The sequence below is a fragment of the Podarcis bocagei genome, assembly GCF_964188305.1.
Source record: "Podarcis bocagei genome assembly, chromosome: 8".
In the NCBI taxonomy this organism is placed as follows: domain Eukaryota; kingdom Metazoa; phylum Chordata; class Lepidosauria; order Squamata; family Lacertidae; genus Podarcis; species Podarcis bocagei.
In genome coordinates, this window is record NC_138133.1 from 4,553,671 (window position 1) to 4,571,109 (window position 17,439).

The 17,439-nt window shown below is 42.7% G+C and overlaps 1 protein-coding gene across 5 annotated transcripts in view; it reads right to left on the bottom strand.

Moving 5' to 3' along the window:
• Positions 1–17,439, bottom strand: part of NRG2 (neuregulin 2) — a 146,381-nt gene that overhangs the window by 4,893 nt on the left and 124,049 nt on the right. For all 5 annotated transcript variants that reach the window (XM_081206349.1, XM_081206347.1, XM_081206348.1 and 2 more), the window contains 4 exons: positions 6,045–6,147; positions 4,415–4,538; positions 2,759–2,886; positions 1,551–1,775 (listed from right to left, as the gene is read on the bottom strand). In XM_081206349.1, the coding sequence (XP_081062475.1) occupies positions 1,551–1,775; positions 2,759–2,886; positions 4,415–4,538; positions 6,045–6,147 (580 nt within the window). The remainder of the gene's footprint in view (positions 1–1,550; positions 1,776–2,758; positions 2,887–4,414; positions 4,539–6,044; positions 6,148–17,439) is intronic.

The following is a 17,439-nucleotide window of genomic DNA, read 5'->3' on the forward strand; positions in this document are numbered from 1 at the left end:
GATCAGACCCTTGCGATCACTTTTCCCAAGCAACTTGTACTTCTGCTCAGACCAAGAAAATCAACCATTTCTACTTTCTCAGGTGAATTGTGTTATTCTGCTGACCACTATCTGGTGCATTTAAAACCCAAACCTGCCTCTCTCCTCTACTTAAATGTCCTTCCTATTATCGTAGCCTCTTTATCCCATGGGGTGGGTTGCTATGCATGTTTATTGAAAGTACAGTAGGTTCTCTAGGTTTTACTCAAGTGTGCACATCACTGCAGTTTAATCCTCAACATTGTTTCTGTCGGATGTGGATTAACCACAACGTAGTTCGTTACAGCAGTATGTTCTCTAGCATTTTCGAGGACACAACTGAAGAAAGTAATGGTGCCTGGCTGTTGCTGTCATTTGAAGAAGAGTTTGGATTTGATATCCCGCCTTTCACTCCCTTTAAGGAGTCTCAAAGCGGCTAACATTCTCCTTTCACTTCCTCCCTCACAACAAACACTCTGTGAGGTGAGTGGGGCTGAGAGACTTCAAAGAAGTGTGACTGGCCCAAGGTCACCCAGCAGCTGCGGGTGGAGGAGCGGAGACGCGAACCCGGTTCCCCAGATTACGAGACTACCACTCTTAACCACTACACCACACTGGCTCACACTGTTCAGTTTCCAGTTCTGTGTGAGCCTAAGATGGAAGTCACGTGGCAGCATTGGAGGAAATGGGAAAGAGATCAGTGAGGAAGATGTGTTAAGAGTCAAAGAACTAAGCACATGGCAAGCTCCTGGTTTGGGGCAAGCTTTGATCACAGTGGTGCTTTACAGCATGCAAACCACATCACCTAGATTATATTGTTGTGATTCTGCAACAGCAGCAGACCTGCAGAGCAAGTCAGTGCTGTTTCCCCCAGGTTGCATATGGTGAGGCTGGAACAGATTACAGCTATCTAGTGGATTTATGGCAAATTTTAACCCTGGGCCTCCTTATCCAGACTCTTGGGGCTCATTCACATTTACCTTTTGCGCCACACTTTCTAGGCACAGGTCTTCACTTTCCCGGTCTATGTCCAAGTGTTGTTGTCCTTGTCATCCCACTGCTTTCCCTAGGAAAATCTGCTCTTTATTGCTGAATCAGAGTAAATGGCAATTCAAGTTTTCCGCAGAATGCCATTTACTCCAATTCAGCATTAAGAAGCAAGGTTTTTGCAGGGAAAGCAGTGGGGCAAACAAACAAAACTGTCGGACACAGACCTGGAAAGCCCAGACCTAGAAATGCAGAGCAAAAGTAAGTGTGGATGAGCCCTTAGCCATTATGCCACATGGCCTTTTAATGTGTGTGTGTGTTGCAAAACAAAAACAAAAAAACCCTTTAACTCAGCTTATTCATCTTGACTCTGGAATTGATGCTCAAAGCTCTCACCATCCCCCTCCTTCTCACTCACTGTTTCATGAGGGAGACTGGACATTGTGTGAGGGGGGATTTTTCTCTGCTTTTCAGGTCTGTGAAACACCATCCATACTGACAAGCAAGTGGGAACAGCAAGCGAGAATAACAGCAGAAAACGAGACCTCTCACTATGTGGCGAGTCTCGAAGGGAATCCACGGAGTCTCTGTATTGCATCATGGGCCTCCTTTGCTCCTCGCTGGCATAGGCAGCCTCCCTCCGAGCGCGAGCCTCCACGCAGGCAGGGCTGTTGCATTTGCTGGTCCCCACTGAAGACAGCAGAATCCCAGACTGACAGTCCGAAGACAGGCTTTCTGTCTGCTCCAAGCTCCAAGTGTGGCTTCCATGTCTGCGGATCAAACAGAGCAAGTGACTTTGGATCCCTCCCAGCAGTACCTCTGCCCAGGCCAGTCTTGCCAGACTCTAGGGTTGTGCGCTCATCTCACTCTAGAGGCCGGGAGCCAGTGCTGTCCGCAGACACTTCCGGGTCACGTGGTCAGCGTGACGAAGCTGCTCTGGCAAGCCAGAGCCGCACACGGAAACGCCGTTTACCTTCCCGCTAGTAAGTGGTCCCTATTTATCTACTTGCACCCGGGGGTGCTTTCGAACTGCTAGGCTGGCAGGCGCTGGGACCGAGCAACGGGAGCGCACCCCGCCGCGGGGATTCGAACTGCCGACCATGCGATCGGCAAGTCCTAGGCGCTGAGGTTTTACCCACAGCGCCACCCGCGTCCCTACTGCATAGATCCACACAAATTACTTAGCAGGCTTGACTTGTGAGAGAATAAAATGGGCTAACCCCAGGTATGCAGCTCTAAGCTTCTTGGAGAAAGAGGATGGGCTAGAAAGGAGGCTGGTAATGAATGCAGCTGTTCCCTGTGTTTCTACTTATACCTGGGCATGCAGGGGTTAAGAGCACAGAGTTCCATGTGGAGCATTTTGTTGGGGGACCCACCTCACCCCTTTCACCACTCCTTCTTACTGCTCAAACCCGCTCAGAGCTGGACAGAAACACTCCAAGGGGCACAACTGATTTTGAGAGAGAGAGCCAGGCTGCTCACCCCTTCCTGACTGACTGCCTGTCTCTAGAAAGATAAGAGGACCCTGCTAGCATGAGGGAGGTGAGATCTGAAAGCAAAATGTCAGAGGCACAAGCAAAAGTCAATTACTGAAACTAAACTGTTGCAAATGAGGCCACAGGCCCGCAAGGAACATTTCCATCATGCCATTAACCGAAGGGCTTTTCTGCACTCCCAGATGTCTGCATATGGACAGATCACTATGCAGGTAAGTTGAGACAAAACTGAGTTTTGAAGCTGGGGTGTGAAGTACCTTTGCCTTGAATTCGGAGTCCCTGTGGAGCACGGGTGGGATGGTGAGCAGGAATGGCTCCCTGAAAAAGTGGTCTCCGTTTCCCTTCGTATGACATGCTCAGTAGCAGGAACGTTTTTCGACATATACTGGGCGGAAAGTCACAAATTATCTGTCATCAATTTTAAGCTGAAAACATTGTTTTATTTATAGGCTTGTTATAAACCATACTACATTATGCTTCCATTTACAGAGGGTAAGAATTAGGCCAGCCAATTCAGACCGCCCTAAATATGCTTGACTTTTGTTCTCCAATTTCAGAACCTCCAAAACAATTAGCCTGCCTGGAAGTGCTGCTTATGATTGCTTTTAAAAGCTTATGACCTTGTGATGCTAATCTCTGGGCTGGCATCTCCCCAGCAGCAAAGCACAGAACACGAAAGATGCAGAGCAACACATGTCACTGGAGGAGACAACCTGCATATAACAGCAATAGTTGCATCACCCGAGCAGAAAACCAATCTCTTTAGAGACGTTTAAGTCTTGCCAAAATACTAAGCCAGTGAGGAATGAAACCCCTTTCCACACACCAAATAGCACCAACTGAAATGCACAGATGCTCATCTCAGACTACCCAAATGAAGCTAACACTACTATCATGTTTAATTCCTACCCAGCCTTTAAGCCCAGGACAGGGCTGCATATGACAAAAAGATTAACTTGCAATCTTTAAAAGAAACAACTATAATAGCAAACCGGAATCCTCCAATTAATTGAGCCAAAGGGTGGGGGCTGCTTCATGACAAAGGCCCTCCCCCGTTATCCTTACTGGAAGGCATTGCAAGGCAGCGGTGGGGGCAGCCTGAAGACACACCGTGGCTGTCAAAGTGGGCAGCACAAAGGATGGAAGGATCTGCAAATTTCAGTGATCTCCGTATCTCATTTTTCCAATCTTAAATTCAGTTCTCCACATTTCCACAGCAATGAAAATTATTCGGCATTTTTGGGTGAGTTTCTCCAAACCAACTTTTAAAAATGCGGTTTTACATAATGCGCACACTTTTGCAAGCGCTTTGTCCTAATACGATGCATTTTTATGTTATTTCCACTAACAGGCTCCTTTTTAATGCAAACCTTACTGTGAATATATGCATATTTGTAAACACTGTTTGATTGGAGACCTACATCACAACATTCAGTTAATTGCCAGTTTTGAAGGAAGGTTCTGTGTTTTGGTTCTCAGATTGTTCTAGAAAGTGTGAATTTGATGGATCTGCCTCTAAATGCAATGAAAGTTCTCCCCCATCCCTGGGCAACACGCCAGGTGTGTTCGTAGACCATCTGGGCTGCTGCTTGCCCACTGTTGCTTGCTATGAAGTAGCAGCCTCTGTGCCTTTGTCTCTCAGTGTCCTTTTCTCCCTTCCTCACATACAGCAGCTCTCAGTGCAGCAGTTGGGAGCCCCACCAATAAACTACTACATGAGCTGCCTCTGGAAAAGCCAAGGGAGGGAAAAGAGGGAGAAAGTGAAGAAGGGAAATAGAAATAGAAATAGAGGGGGGGAGCAGCAGCAGGAGGAAATGACCATTTCTCTCTCTGTCCTTGATCTATCCCCTCCCCCCATTGCCATTTCAGAGGTTCCCACACCCTGATTATTTTTTTAAAAAAACGCTACTTACATCAGCCATCTGAATTTCCTCAGGGTCCAGCCGGGGGTGACTTGGGCCATTTGCAAGGTTTCTGTTCTGATGGGCGGGACACATATTTTGCCGCAAATGGTTATGCATTTGATTTCTCTGTTTTCTAAAGAGTTAAACAGATTAATACATTTTACTGATGCTTGCCTTCATCCTGAAAAGATATTCAGTTACGAATACAGGAATAAAATGACGATATGTTCTTTGAGGATTGGAAACCTTTTGTAGAATATCTAAAGAACTATTGTAATTGCATGAAAATGCCAGTAGGATTTGAAATATGAGCAACAGTAGAAAGACATTAATGCCAGTAACTTAGGATGTATATATGGAGTGTCATAAGTTAAACTATACAGCATTAAAAGATAAACATAGAACATCATGGAGGGAGGGATGGGAAGTAAAAGGAATAATTAAACGTATTGTTGATGGCAAAGTATGTAAACCTTTGAAAACGAAATCAACTTTAAAATAAAATAAAATAGGGGAATACAAAGTTTGACAATGGTCAGCTCTTGTTACTGCATTCTTGTGCCAAGGAAGACAGGGTCCCACTTTGGACAAGCGGCTGGGAATTAGAGAATTTTGGCTTGTGCTCAATCTTTGCAGTTTGCATATGGGAACTTTATCAGATTAGGTAAGACACTGGAGATGCATGAAGAGAACAGTAGTACAATTACTTCAGCTGGGAATTATTCTTAGCACTACTCTCCTGCCTTGTTGTTCTTGTTAGACTAAGGCATGGTTTTCAGTGTGCATTGATGTATTGAGAGAGGGAGCCTATTGGCTTACATATGGTCTCAGTGTCTCTATGTGGGGTTTTTTGTTTGGTTGTAAATCACTTTGGGTTGCCTTGAGCGAGATAAAGCAGCTGAAAAAATAGTGATAATTAGTAAATAAATAATAATAATAATAATATCTACACTTCAGTAAACTTTTACTATTACTGTTCTGGTTTGCACCACTTTATCAGTTTTTGTGTTTTGTTTTCTTTAAAGATTTTCTAATTCACACTTCAACAGCTTTTTGCCTATATTTCTAAAATTGTGAACAATGTAAATTACCATGGGCTCCTGAGGGTATCAGAGTAGCAGCACTGGTGCTGATCCCTGAGGAATGGAAGTGGGGCAAGGTGGCAATGAGGTGGGGAGAGCTCCCAGTGGGTGGAAGCATTCACCCACTTGTGGGACCAACAACAAGAACCCAGAGCTCCCATGACCTCACTTCTGCCTCACTCGGCCCCATGCCTTTCCTGGTGAGTGGACACTGCTCTAGCCTCCTCCCATGTAGCTATGCTGCTGGGTGACACTAGCAGCTGTCCGTCTGAAAGCACTCTGGAACTGCATGTTACATCAGTTGCTGAAAACAGTAGACCCACTCCCTTCCTTTTCCTCCCTAAAGCTTAGTAAGGTTGCATATAGGTGTAAATAAAACCCTATGTGTCCAGTGAAACTGACCCTTGGGTAAGTGCTGGAATCCCTGCAGTGACACCACTCAGAGCTCAAGTTACACACAACAGTATTTTAGGCTGGTAACAACTGGAACTTTAAGAACGGCATAAACTGTCCATGCATTATAAAAGCTCTCTTCACTATTAAGAAATGTCACTCACTTGGTTTTACAGTAGGCTACCACACACACTATTCCCACAACAAGCAATGCAACACAAATCCCAGTTATGGTCAGAACTCTCTTCTGATACAGCTCCTCAGCTTCTGCAAATGACATAAAAACAATGAGCAGTTAAAAACACATCAGTTTAAAAATGTGAATTCTGAATATACCAACCCTCTCACTAGGAGATTGGAACCCAATGGGCTCTTTTCCTGATTTATACACTAAAATCTGTACTCCTAACCCAACATTAGGTGTAGATATTCTACCTCTCTCCAAACCTTTGCTTTTACTATTTCCTGTCTATGTGAATCAAATCCAATAAAAAACAATTCACACTGGGTTCCCTTTTCTTTCCAAGACGTCTCTTCCATGTTTTCTAATAATCCCACAAACCTACGGTACTTCATTTTTGAACAACTATTTGTAGAATACCCAATGTATGACAGCATTCAAGCAAGAGCATAGCAGTTCTTCCATCTCACAGAGGTCTCATGTTCATAGAGTGGTCATGTGTCCTACTTTACAGAGAGCGGTCTTGCATTTGAAGAACCTCTCTATTTGAAGGGCTATCTGGTCCAAGTCTGGTTTAAAGATAAACAACCCTGAGAAGAGAAAGGAGGGGCCTTGAAGTTGCCCATCAACGCTCAGCACCTGAACAGCGGAGTAATCCGGCATTCAGATCACATGGTCATCCTTCCCCACTGATGAAATGTATTGCAGTTGTTTAAATTATGTAATTATGTCTACATAAAATAATAAATATAACAAATAAAACAATATGCACATTGTATATATATTGATCTACTTTGTTTCTTTTCTCTTTTTTGGCACTATGTCAGTGGCGTCTTTTCATACTCACAAATGTCCTTCAATACTGCAGAAAATTCATGTTGACCCACAGTGGAAACACTTGCTGAGTTTCATTTTTTGTTGGTAAAGTGGCCAAAGGAAATATATATCTACATACACTTCGCTCTGAGCCCCGTATTATAGTCCTTCATCTCTTAACTCTGGTAGCATTTAGAAGTCACAGAACGCACACAACTAACCAGAAGACAGTGGAAGAGAAACTGAACCACTGTGTATCTTTTGCCTACTGGAGCCTCTAAGAACAGCAGAGGAGTAGGAGAGCATCCAGGACTCAGCTACATTGGTAAAGAAGAAGCAATTTATATGCGTTGTATATAAAATATAACATTGTGGAGTCCCGTTTTTCTCTACCAGATTTCCCTATTTAAATTTACAACGCGTTTAACTGAAATGCTTCTTTGATGTGTCTAGACCCAGCTTCTCTCCTATCAGAAGCTGTGCAGATGAACCAATGGTTGGAAGTGATTACTTGCTGGGGGGAAATGGGTTGCCTGCATGGGTGTCTGCAGGGAAGACAGGGAGGGCAATTGCCCACACTCCCCTGAATAAGCCACAATCTCCAATTTCTCAGCTTTCTTTTCCTTTTTTAAAATTTTGTCTCTAGCACTTGAGGGACACGAGATATGAGACACCATTTGCAGGCACTATGCTCGCCCATTGGTTTTTATGACAGACTAGCCTGCTCCCGCGTTTCAGTACTTTTGGTCAATGAATGAAGTGTCAGCAATAACTGACTTTTAGGAAAGAAGATCTAGCCAATAAGGCAAAGAGAAGGTTTGAATGAAACATGAATTATACAGTCTTCAAAACAGGAACATCTTGGTTTGTTCTTAAGACTTTTCTGAAAGTCTTTAATGGTGGAAAAGCAATTGCTGCCCCACAGAAAGCAATTCTGCTATCCAGAATTGTAGTGTTGCTGTGGTTGAGGTGTAGTAGCTCAAAGACAAAGGCAGCGGCAAAGATCTTTCTGACTCATATCTTATGTCATACAAAAATTATTTTTCTGAGTTAGTAAACATTAAAAAAATTACTGGGCTAATGCCAATGCAAAAAAGGTCATCATTATTATGCTCATATTGCAGAGGGTAGGACTGATGCTGAGAAAGCATGGGTTATGTCGACCCTGCAAAGTAAATCAGTGTTAGTATACACATTTTGCTGGGCGGAGGCAGGCTTAGAGTAGCATATGGCCACCATGAAGGTGTAGCCCACTGTTGTGAGCCTGTCAGGTCAATTGGAGCAGAAGTGCACCTGGTTAAAGGCTGGGAGAGGGAAGGAAACTAGGGAAAGACTGGGGGGCTACAACTGTGAGTGAACAGGTGGCGTTTAGATGCAGGTTCACCCACTGAGAAACAACAGAGAAGCAAACCTGGAATATAATTTTCTTAGAGGCCAGGTCTAACAATGTCTCACATCCACTCAGTCACCAAATTTCCTAGAAATGGTAGATCTGGTCTCTAATGCCAGTCATGTTTGTTTGTTTGTTTGTTTGTTTGTTTGTTTGTTTGTTTGTTTGGTGTATCTCCCTCCATGTTGTTTGAAATGAGGTTCTTCAACAACTGTGTCTCTCTCATTGGGGCATTTTATACGAGAGTAGACTGCCAATGGCTTGCTTGTTGCAGCTCCTCCACCAGCTGAAGTGTTGGCTTAGCATCTCTCATACCTATTTGTCTCCCATCCTTTCCCAGCCTTCCACAAAATAACCAATTGCTTTCCCCACTACCCCAAATTTTGGCCCTAGTTTTTAAGGTTAGGTTTGCATTTTATTTACAGCTGTGTTCTGTTTTCTGTATTAATACTTAGTCTTCTGTGTTTGTGTCTAAGTCTTGTGACTTCATTGTACACAGTCCAATACATTGTACACAGTCAGTGAGCAAGCAGCACACATACAGAGTAATATTACATACATCAGTGCAGTACAGTCTTAATAAAATTAGTTTCTTTTTTGTGGGGGGGATACAAACTTAAACACAAGCAGAAAATGACTGTCTGAAATTTGGCAAGGCTAATCCTCTCTTGGGAGGCTACCATGTGGAAAAAACAAAAAAGTAATGGCCATTTTGATTTCGGAGTTTAAGTGAACATGAACACAAGGTTTTGATTTCCAGTCCCAGATCAGGTTGCACTGGGCTCAGATTGATCCAAAATTAATCAGGGCTGGATCCAGATCACCAAATCAGGCCCTGAATTGGATGGGGTGAGAGACTGAGTAGTCTCCCTGGGAATGGAGGGTCTGAGTAAGGAATGACTGCAGATAAGGCAATATAAATTATAAAAATCCATGAAGGCATGGTTCGTAGTCTGCGCCAAATAATTCTCAAGTTACACTTGTTGGGTACACATGCCTAATATTAAGTTACAATTTCATAAAAGAGAGAAGATTATGACCTTGAAAATGATCCCCTCCCAACCGAAGTTTTGTAATGAAGTACATTAGCCCTTCACTATAGGCAGTAATCAGATATTTTAGGTATATGGAATATTTTGGTTTATATAGAACTAGAAACAGATACACACACACAAACTTTTTTGTCTTTTTGTATATGCATACATACTTTATAATTTAAGGCATTTCATGCCTTGTTTGGCATGAAAAGCTCTGTCTGAAGGCCTAATCAAATCTTATGGGCAAACAAGTGTCACAAAACTCTCATGGCTGCTTTTGTTGCAGAAAAGCTGCTTTAGGAAGTGACAGCTTAGAGCACAGAAGCAGGAAGAGGGAGAACTGCTTAACCCTTTCATCGCCCACTGAAAATGATCCCTTTGGATGTGGGTGGGTTTGTTTTGGGTGGTTTTTTGCAACCAAACCAGCAGCTGAAGTTTGTTGCAAATACCTGCGCACAAATTTTAATCAGGCCCTTATTTTAGAGTCTTACAAATCAATTCATTTCTTTCACATCCTTAGAGTAACTTTTCAGCCCATATGAATTCTACTTCACTTTTACGGATATTTCACAAAAAAGTGGTATGAACTAACAAGGAGGCTAATTTGGGGGGGGGTCACTGCCCATGAACTTCTGATTTTTTATTCCACAATAAGAGTCTAAGCTCCTCTATTTGAACACAGCTATAGAAATAAAGGAGTAATGCACTTTGAAGCATGAAAGGTAAGCTTTTGCTGTGCTGTGAAATTTGAACCAATAAATGAAATAACATGCCCTAAAAGCATAGCTGTCAACTTTCAGATTTGAAAATAAGGGATCAGCAGCCTCACCTGTCCCGGAGACAGTCTACAGGATACTAACAATCCGGGATAGCAGCGGGAAACGGCGCTGGAATAAGGGAATTTCCCGCAAAAAAAGGGAAGGTTGACAGCTATGCCTAAAAGGTATGCTCCAGTGCAATCAGGCAGCAATCCAAACACACCCTGTTTACCTCAGTAGGTTTACTTTGGAGTAGGCATGCATAGGATTGCAGTCTAAATGTTGCAGGCAGCAAGAATGGAGCATTTACAGTGGTGCCCCGCAAGACGAAATTAATTCGTTCCGCAATTTTTGTCGTCTAGCGAATTTTTCATCTTGCGAATCACGAAATCCCATAGGAATGCATTGAAAATCAATTAATGCGTTCCTATGGTCAAAAAAAGTCCAAACAAAGCCAAATTTGGTACAACAACAGTTTATTAACTGCTCTTTAAAGTCACACATACTGTAAAGAGCAGTTCAAAAATTGAAGGGAAAATAAATTAACTTTATAAACAAAACATGTCTTTGTTTTTAGACAAAGGAAACAAAGCCGCGAGACGTTTTCGTCTTGCGAAGCAAGCCCATAGGGAAATTTCGTCTTGCGAGGCAAATCGAAAATGGAAAAACCTTTCGTCTAGCGAGTTTTTTGTCTTGCGAGGCATTCGTCTTGCGAGGTACCACTGTATACCTATTCTCACCTTTTACTTACTCATGTTCACTTGTTTCACTTCTTTCACCATTCATTTAAGAATAGCAATCAAATGTATTATGAGTTCTGTGCCTTCTGTGGCGGTGCATATAGCAAATGCTCAGATGCATTCATTCTTTTCATTTTTCATTTTGTCCTACTTTTAACATTTGTGATGCAATATGAATTTGCTGGTGCAGCGCTGGCTGTGCTCTGTGTCGTTCTGTTAATGCTTGCCATCCAACATATTTTGCAAGCCAACACATGTCTTAAGAAGGGGCTATCAGTAATCCTACGAGGGATTAAGAAGCTTAAAATGCAGCATTATCACTAATGCAGGGATCTTGTGTAGAAGAGATTGTTCTCTGTGAAGTGGTGGTTTCATTTTACTTTTAGGCTTGTTGGCATCTGAAAACTGACCGGGTGTTCTTTAGGAATTAGCAAAACAAAAACAAAAAAACCAACAGTTCCCTCTTTTACTCCCCAGAGTCCTCTGTGTGTCATCCAACCAAGTAGAGGTGCTGGAAGGATCAGGATCTGGCCTTTACTCAGAAAGGAAGGCACCAAAACCAGAGATTCTTATCACCTGTCACTGCTGGCATCTACTGCCTGACAAATGGTGAAAGAAAAACTCATTCCCACTTTAGGACCAGGAAGGAAATTTCAATAATGACCTATGTGACGATCAAGATTTCTAAGATGTCCTAAGCAATTTACAGCTTAAATTCCATTCCAAAAAGTGGGTATCAAACCTAGCCTTTAAAAGAGTGTTTTCAAATATCAGGCTTAAAGCGCCTTTTAGCCTCTCGCCTGCTATTCATTCTGATGCCAGAGAACTGAAGGGCACTGTAGACTTCACTTTCAGCCTCAGGTGTGAATATACCTGAGGATTCTATGGCTTGGCTACTGTGTTACCTTTCCAGTATAGAAGCACTCAGGAGGTTTATACTTTGGCTGTCAGAATTTGCAGGCACACATTAGGCCCCTCACACCCATACCTTGCTTTTCAAAATGGGAATGTGCTATTATAACTCTAGCTCAAAGCGGCTTAAATGGGCAAATCCCACTGACTATCAGTAAGATGAGAAGCCTTTTTCTCACTTGAGATGTTAGAGTATCTCTCTATACTCAGGACATGCAAAGCTGGAAACAGGGAAAGCAAGTGCCAGTTTTCACCAGTTTGTACATGCCAGTCCCCAAACCCTTCCTCTCTGCCTGGTTTGTGATCGGAAAAGATCTATGCTACAAAGATGAGCTGTAGGTGGAATAATTATGAGCCATATAGTATCATCAGAGTTTCCTTTTGAATGTTTGGGGGGGGCTGTGTCACCGCAACTGACCTCTCGCCAGCTGAGAACCAGGGTGGGAAGGGGCAAGGTGGCAAAGAGCTTGGTGCCAATCCATTGCTCCTGTCATGGTGTTTGTACCACGTTGGCCTCACCCTGCCCGCTTGCCATCCCTGAATACAGCAGCGACTCAGCCAGAGAGAGGTCAGGTGAGTCGTGCCACCTTCAGCTACTGATTTCTTATACCAATACAGTGGCACCTTGGTTTAAGAACAGCTTAGTCTATGAACAACTTGGATTAAGAACGCTGCAAACCTGGAAGTAGGTGTTTTAGTTTGTGAACTTTGCCTTGGAAGCAGAACATGTTCCGCTTCCTGTTGAGTGTGTTCCATTTGTAAATTGAGTCCCCCACTGCTATGGGAAAGCACACTGTGATTTAAGAATGCTTTGGTTTAAGAACGGACTTCCGGAACGGATTAAGTTCATAAACCAAGGTACCACTGTACCCCTTTTTTGTGATACGTGAACTGCTTAGAGATTTCTGCTGAAATATGAAGTGGTCTATAAATTAACTAGCTAACTAAATATATTTGGGAGGGGATCCAATTCTCTTGAAGAGTATACAGGCCACTCCCACATTTTAATTTGAAATCTCAGCAAGGGCCCTGGCAGCTGAGCCGCATCTAAATTTTCAGCACTTTGCAATATTAGACAGGCATATGAACGTACTGCAGACGATGGTTTTAGAATGCAGAGCATCTCCTTTGACTTTATATCATAGATTAGACACCAGAAATCTGAACTGGTATCAGGCTGCCCCAACCTTGGCATCTACCAATTTAAAGAAGACCCAAGATTCTGTTAGGATATTTCCATTCCACCTTAAAAGGGAGCAGGCTGTGAGTCACAGAGTCTGCGTATTTCCTGTTCACAGGATGTTTATGTTTCTATTGCTTTCATTTTCTCTCTGTGTCTGGAGACACTGACGCAGGCAGTCATGGTTTTCTTTGTTCTGATCAACGCTGAATAAAACTTGTAAATAATGCTCTCCTGAGTGCAACTTTTGCTGTGCATTATCTGCTGATAGAGTGTGCATGAGCTCTAGAATGTGGCAAGATATTTTCTAGAAACTCATGTCGCTAATTGCTGATACTGCGTGCCTACCAGAGGCAGACGGCTTGGGGCCATGATGGACTTTATCTCCCTGGCAGTATCCCAACAGATTCACATTGCTTTCATCAGAAACTAGAGGATTTGAACCAGCCTTGAACATGTTTTGGGGCAAGAAACAGAAAGGCTGCCCATCAGGAAATTTTTCAGTCTGTTACTAATGCTGCACATTTAAACACCCCTTCCCTGAACAACCCTATGCTGAGACTGCCTAGATGGAAGAAGTTTCACATATATAGAGAAAGGGCACACTGAAGACTTTTATATTGGTACACGGTTCACTGTATTTAGTGTAATTTCTAAAAGTTTGAAAATTTGTTCTTCACAGCTACAACAAATAGCTAACAAGTCTTAGTATGATAGTGTTGCTATTGAGTGCTGTACCCATGAATCTTGGTACTCTGCAAAAGTAGCCAGATTTAATACAATAATTGATCTGTGAGTTTATTTCTTTAGTGATCTTGTTCTTTTAACTTTGCTTCAAAATAAAATAAATTCCATGACCACAACCTCAGATCTGCTCCAACTGGGATTACCCCCCTCTGATCTCACCACCACAAGGCTTTTCTACCACCAGCAGCCTGGTGGGAAGGATCCTGATAGCTTTTAATAGTTTTATATTGTTTCTTGGTTGTGAGGTTTTTAAAAAACAGCAGCAACAACAACATAGGTTGATGTTTATTGTGGACTGCCGTGGGAGGATCTGTTTGTTTCCTATAAGGGAGGATGTGAAAGAAAGAAAGAAAGAAAGAAAGAAAGAAAGAAAGAAAGAAAGAAAGAGAAAAAACCTCAAATGTCGATTCTCAGATTGGTGAATATAATTCTTCCTAGTGATAAAATTAAGTCCTCACCAAGATTTATTAGGAATTTTCTTGAATTCAGCAGTGAATTGTTAACTATCTGGAGGAGCAAAACTATCAAGGTAATAATTTTCTTCATAATCTTATTTCTCTCACATGAAATCCTAATCTCTGACATGAAATGTGGCTGCAAGTATGAGCCGATCAATCCACCATTTGAGACCTGCATAAAAATTCTGTCTTCATCCATTTGCAACATCAAACATTTGATGGCAGCACCCGCAATCCTATACAAATCACGAAGGAGTAAGTCTCCTTCAACTCAGTGGAGCTTATTTCTGAGTAGACATGTCTAGGCCTGTGCTGCAAATCTCATTTGTTGTTATATCTATTACTGTGTAGTGACAATACTTTGGAATCACAAAGTTTCATTTGAAATTAGAGACCTTAATGTTCAGCAAAAATAATTAGCTATGAAACAATTTATAACATGTAAACTTATACAGGTTTGTACAGTGAGAATATGAGGCAATGTAAACAGCAACTCGAAATTCCACTTAAATTGTAAGAAATTTTAGCCAGGGTCCAGTAACTCTTTCATGCATGTGCTAGAATGTGATTTTTTAAAAATAACAAATTATCTTGTGTGATAATTTGTTAAGAGGAAATCACGTGCATGTGAAGAAATGTCATCCACGGAGCGTTACAGGTACACACATGGCTGGGGGAGGGGGCTGAAAAGAAGAGGCAGGATGGCAAAATATATTTCTTGCATAACAGTGAGCCTAGAAAGAAATACATTTTTTAAAAAGCAACACAAGTTTAAGCTAAGTAGGGATGTCAAAAATCCTCAATTCCAAATGTCATTTCAAAGTGTTTTTGATTCAGGAGCACTCTCAATTCAAGGCCACTTTCTACATAAGGTTTGTTCGTTCACAGAAGTGGATCTCCTGATAATTGACAATTATGGTCTGATACATAAGTAGGCACATTTCCCCTTCAATTACAACATTCTTGTCAGCAGATGGTATGGGGTGGGAGCTATGAACTATTATTATTACTATTCCCACCACAAACTATGAACTATTATTATTACTATTCCCACCACAAAGAAGAACCTGATGAGAATGTACTGTGGTTAATCAATTCACACAGGTCCATTTGGTGCTATCATTATGAAATTTTGCAAGATTCAGTAGTAATTTGGAAACATGGACAAACACTCCACACAGGAATAGGCTGGGGGGGTCCAAGGCTCACTAGTGTTATATATACTGTACCCTCCTTCTGGAAAGCACTTGCCTCTCTTTCCTAGATAGGCTGTCCTGCAAACTGATTGTGTGGGTAAATGATAACCAAGCACCGTGGACTAAGTTCCATGTTCCATACAAGTGAAAGTATTATTATAAGCTTTCTCTGAACACAAGCATTTGGTTTTCACTGTCATTGAGGCTTGATAGACATGTGCTTTTCCTAAGACACCTGATGTTATAGTAAGTCCCTTTCTATATTCTTCTGCTTTTATAATTTTTCACTGGCTTCATTCGTGTGTCAGTGCTACATAGCCAGGAGGAGGAGGAAATATGTGAAAACCTGTGGAGCAGGGATTTAGAACAGTTGCAAGGCAGAAGGAAGGGGACTTGAGGGTGCTTCCTATAACCGCCAGGTCCATTAAGCACAGGTATGACTCAGCTGCCTATCAAGGTCCCATGGCTAACACCACCCAAGCACCTGATAGCCAGGTGGTTTGCTGGGTGTTTGGGTATCGCTGCTTCGCCCTGCCTTGTCCTCACCTCTTCCTAAGGCCAACCGAGCCATGGATGCCATCTGTGCAACTGAGGTCCCCATGGGAAAAGACATCAGATATGAGGCCAGAGGGTATCATTTGGGGGGAAACAGCCTCATGCGCCAAACTGGGAGGTTCTCCACCCTGACATATGTGGAAGGATTTGTTTGTTTGTTTTTAAACCAGCCTCATAAACCTCACTTGAAGCTAGTAGAACATAGGAAACAAGGAGGATACTCAGAGGGAGATGTTTGGGATACGATATCTAGCTTTGAATACGTCTGAGCACGTTTTTCTGTTTGTTAAGTTTAAGCGTGGGAAATTGTTTCTTCTTGGAAATTACTACAGCAGTGTGGCAACACAACAAGCTGTTTTGCTATTATATTGAGTGAATGGGGAAAGAAGCAGGAAGCAGATCATTGGTTAGACTACAGGGCTGATAATATTCAGGGATGGCTTTATAGCCTCCTACAGAAACTGCTAATATGCTCCAAGTTTAGCTTTTATACATTCAGACCCCAGCGCAGTCCCTCTGGCAATGGGATCGTGTACTTCTTCCCAAGAGTCATTCTACACCTGATGCAGAATAAGCGGAGGGGAAGGGTGGGTGGGTTTCAAACTAGCCCCTCTTGCATTCAATGAATGCCACCACACATAGGCAAAACACACCCAGCAGTAACAACCCGGCATCAAGCATTAGTGAGAAAGGGTCTCTATGCATGTACAGCTGGGAATCCTGATTTTCCAGTTGAATGTGCAGTTCTCATTAACATGGAACACTCAATCTTTAAAGGGCATGTCCAGTAAATGCTTTCACACTATTCCATCATGCGCTCTGTGAAGGCCACTCCTATGGTGGGCAGGGGTGATAGAATTCTGGCCAGTACCACTTGGAGATGAGGGAGATTTTTGGACGTTTCCCCATACAAAATTCTCCTTCCACATAGGAAACCTGCCTACTGGAGAGAAAGGTTTGGCATCATTTTCTGCCTAAGGTGTTAAGACCCAAAGTGTATTCTATCTGCATTTTCCACTCAGCAAAGAGGGCCTGGCAGCAATTTAGATGACAAAAACTGTTCAGAGAAAAAAAAGGTTGGCTATTCTCTTCCCCAGTGCCACTGTTTGGACCCAATCCTCCTTGGCCTGCTACTACACACAACCAGCAGAAAATGTATGTTAGAAGAGCTCTTCATAAATCTCTCTTAAACGTGTAAGGTAAAGGTAAAGGGACCCCTGGCCATTAGGTCCAGTTGTGACCGACTCTGGGGTTGCGGCATACAGCTTCCAGGTCATGTGGCCAGCATGACTAAGCCGCTTCTGGCGAACCAGAGCAGCGCACGGAAACGCCATTTACCTTCCCGCCGGAGCGGTACCTATTTATCTACTTGCACTTTGACGTGCTTTTGAAATGCTAGGTTGGCAGGAGCAGGGACTGAGCAACGGGAGCTCACCCCGTTGCGGGGATTCGAAATGCCGACCTTCTGATCGGCAAGTCCTAGGCTCTGTGGTTTAACTCACAGCACCACCCGTGTCCCTTCTTAAACATGTAGTTTGGCCTTAAATCCAGTATATGCAGTGAATTGTGTATTTTTTTAAGGCTAAATA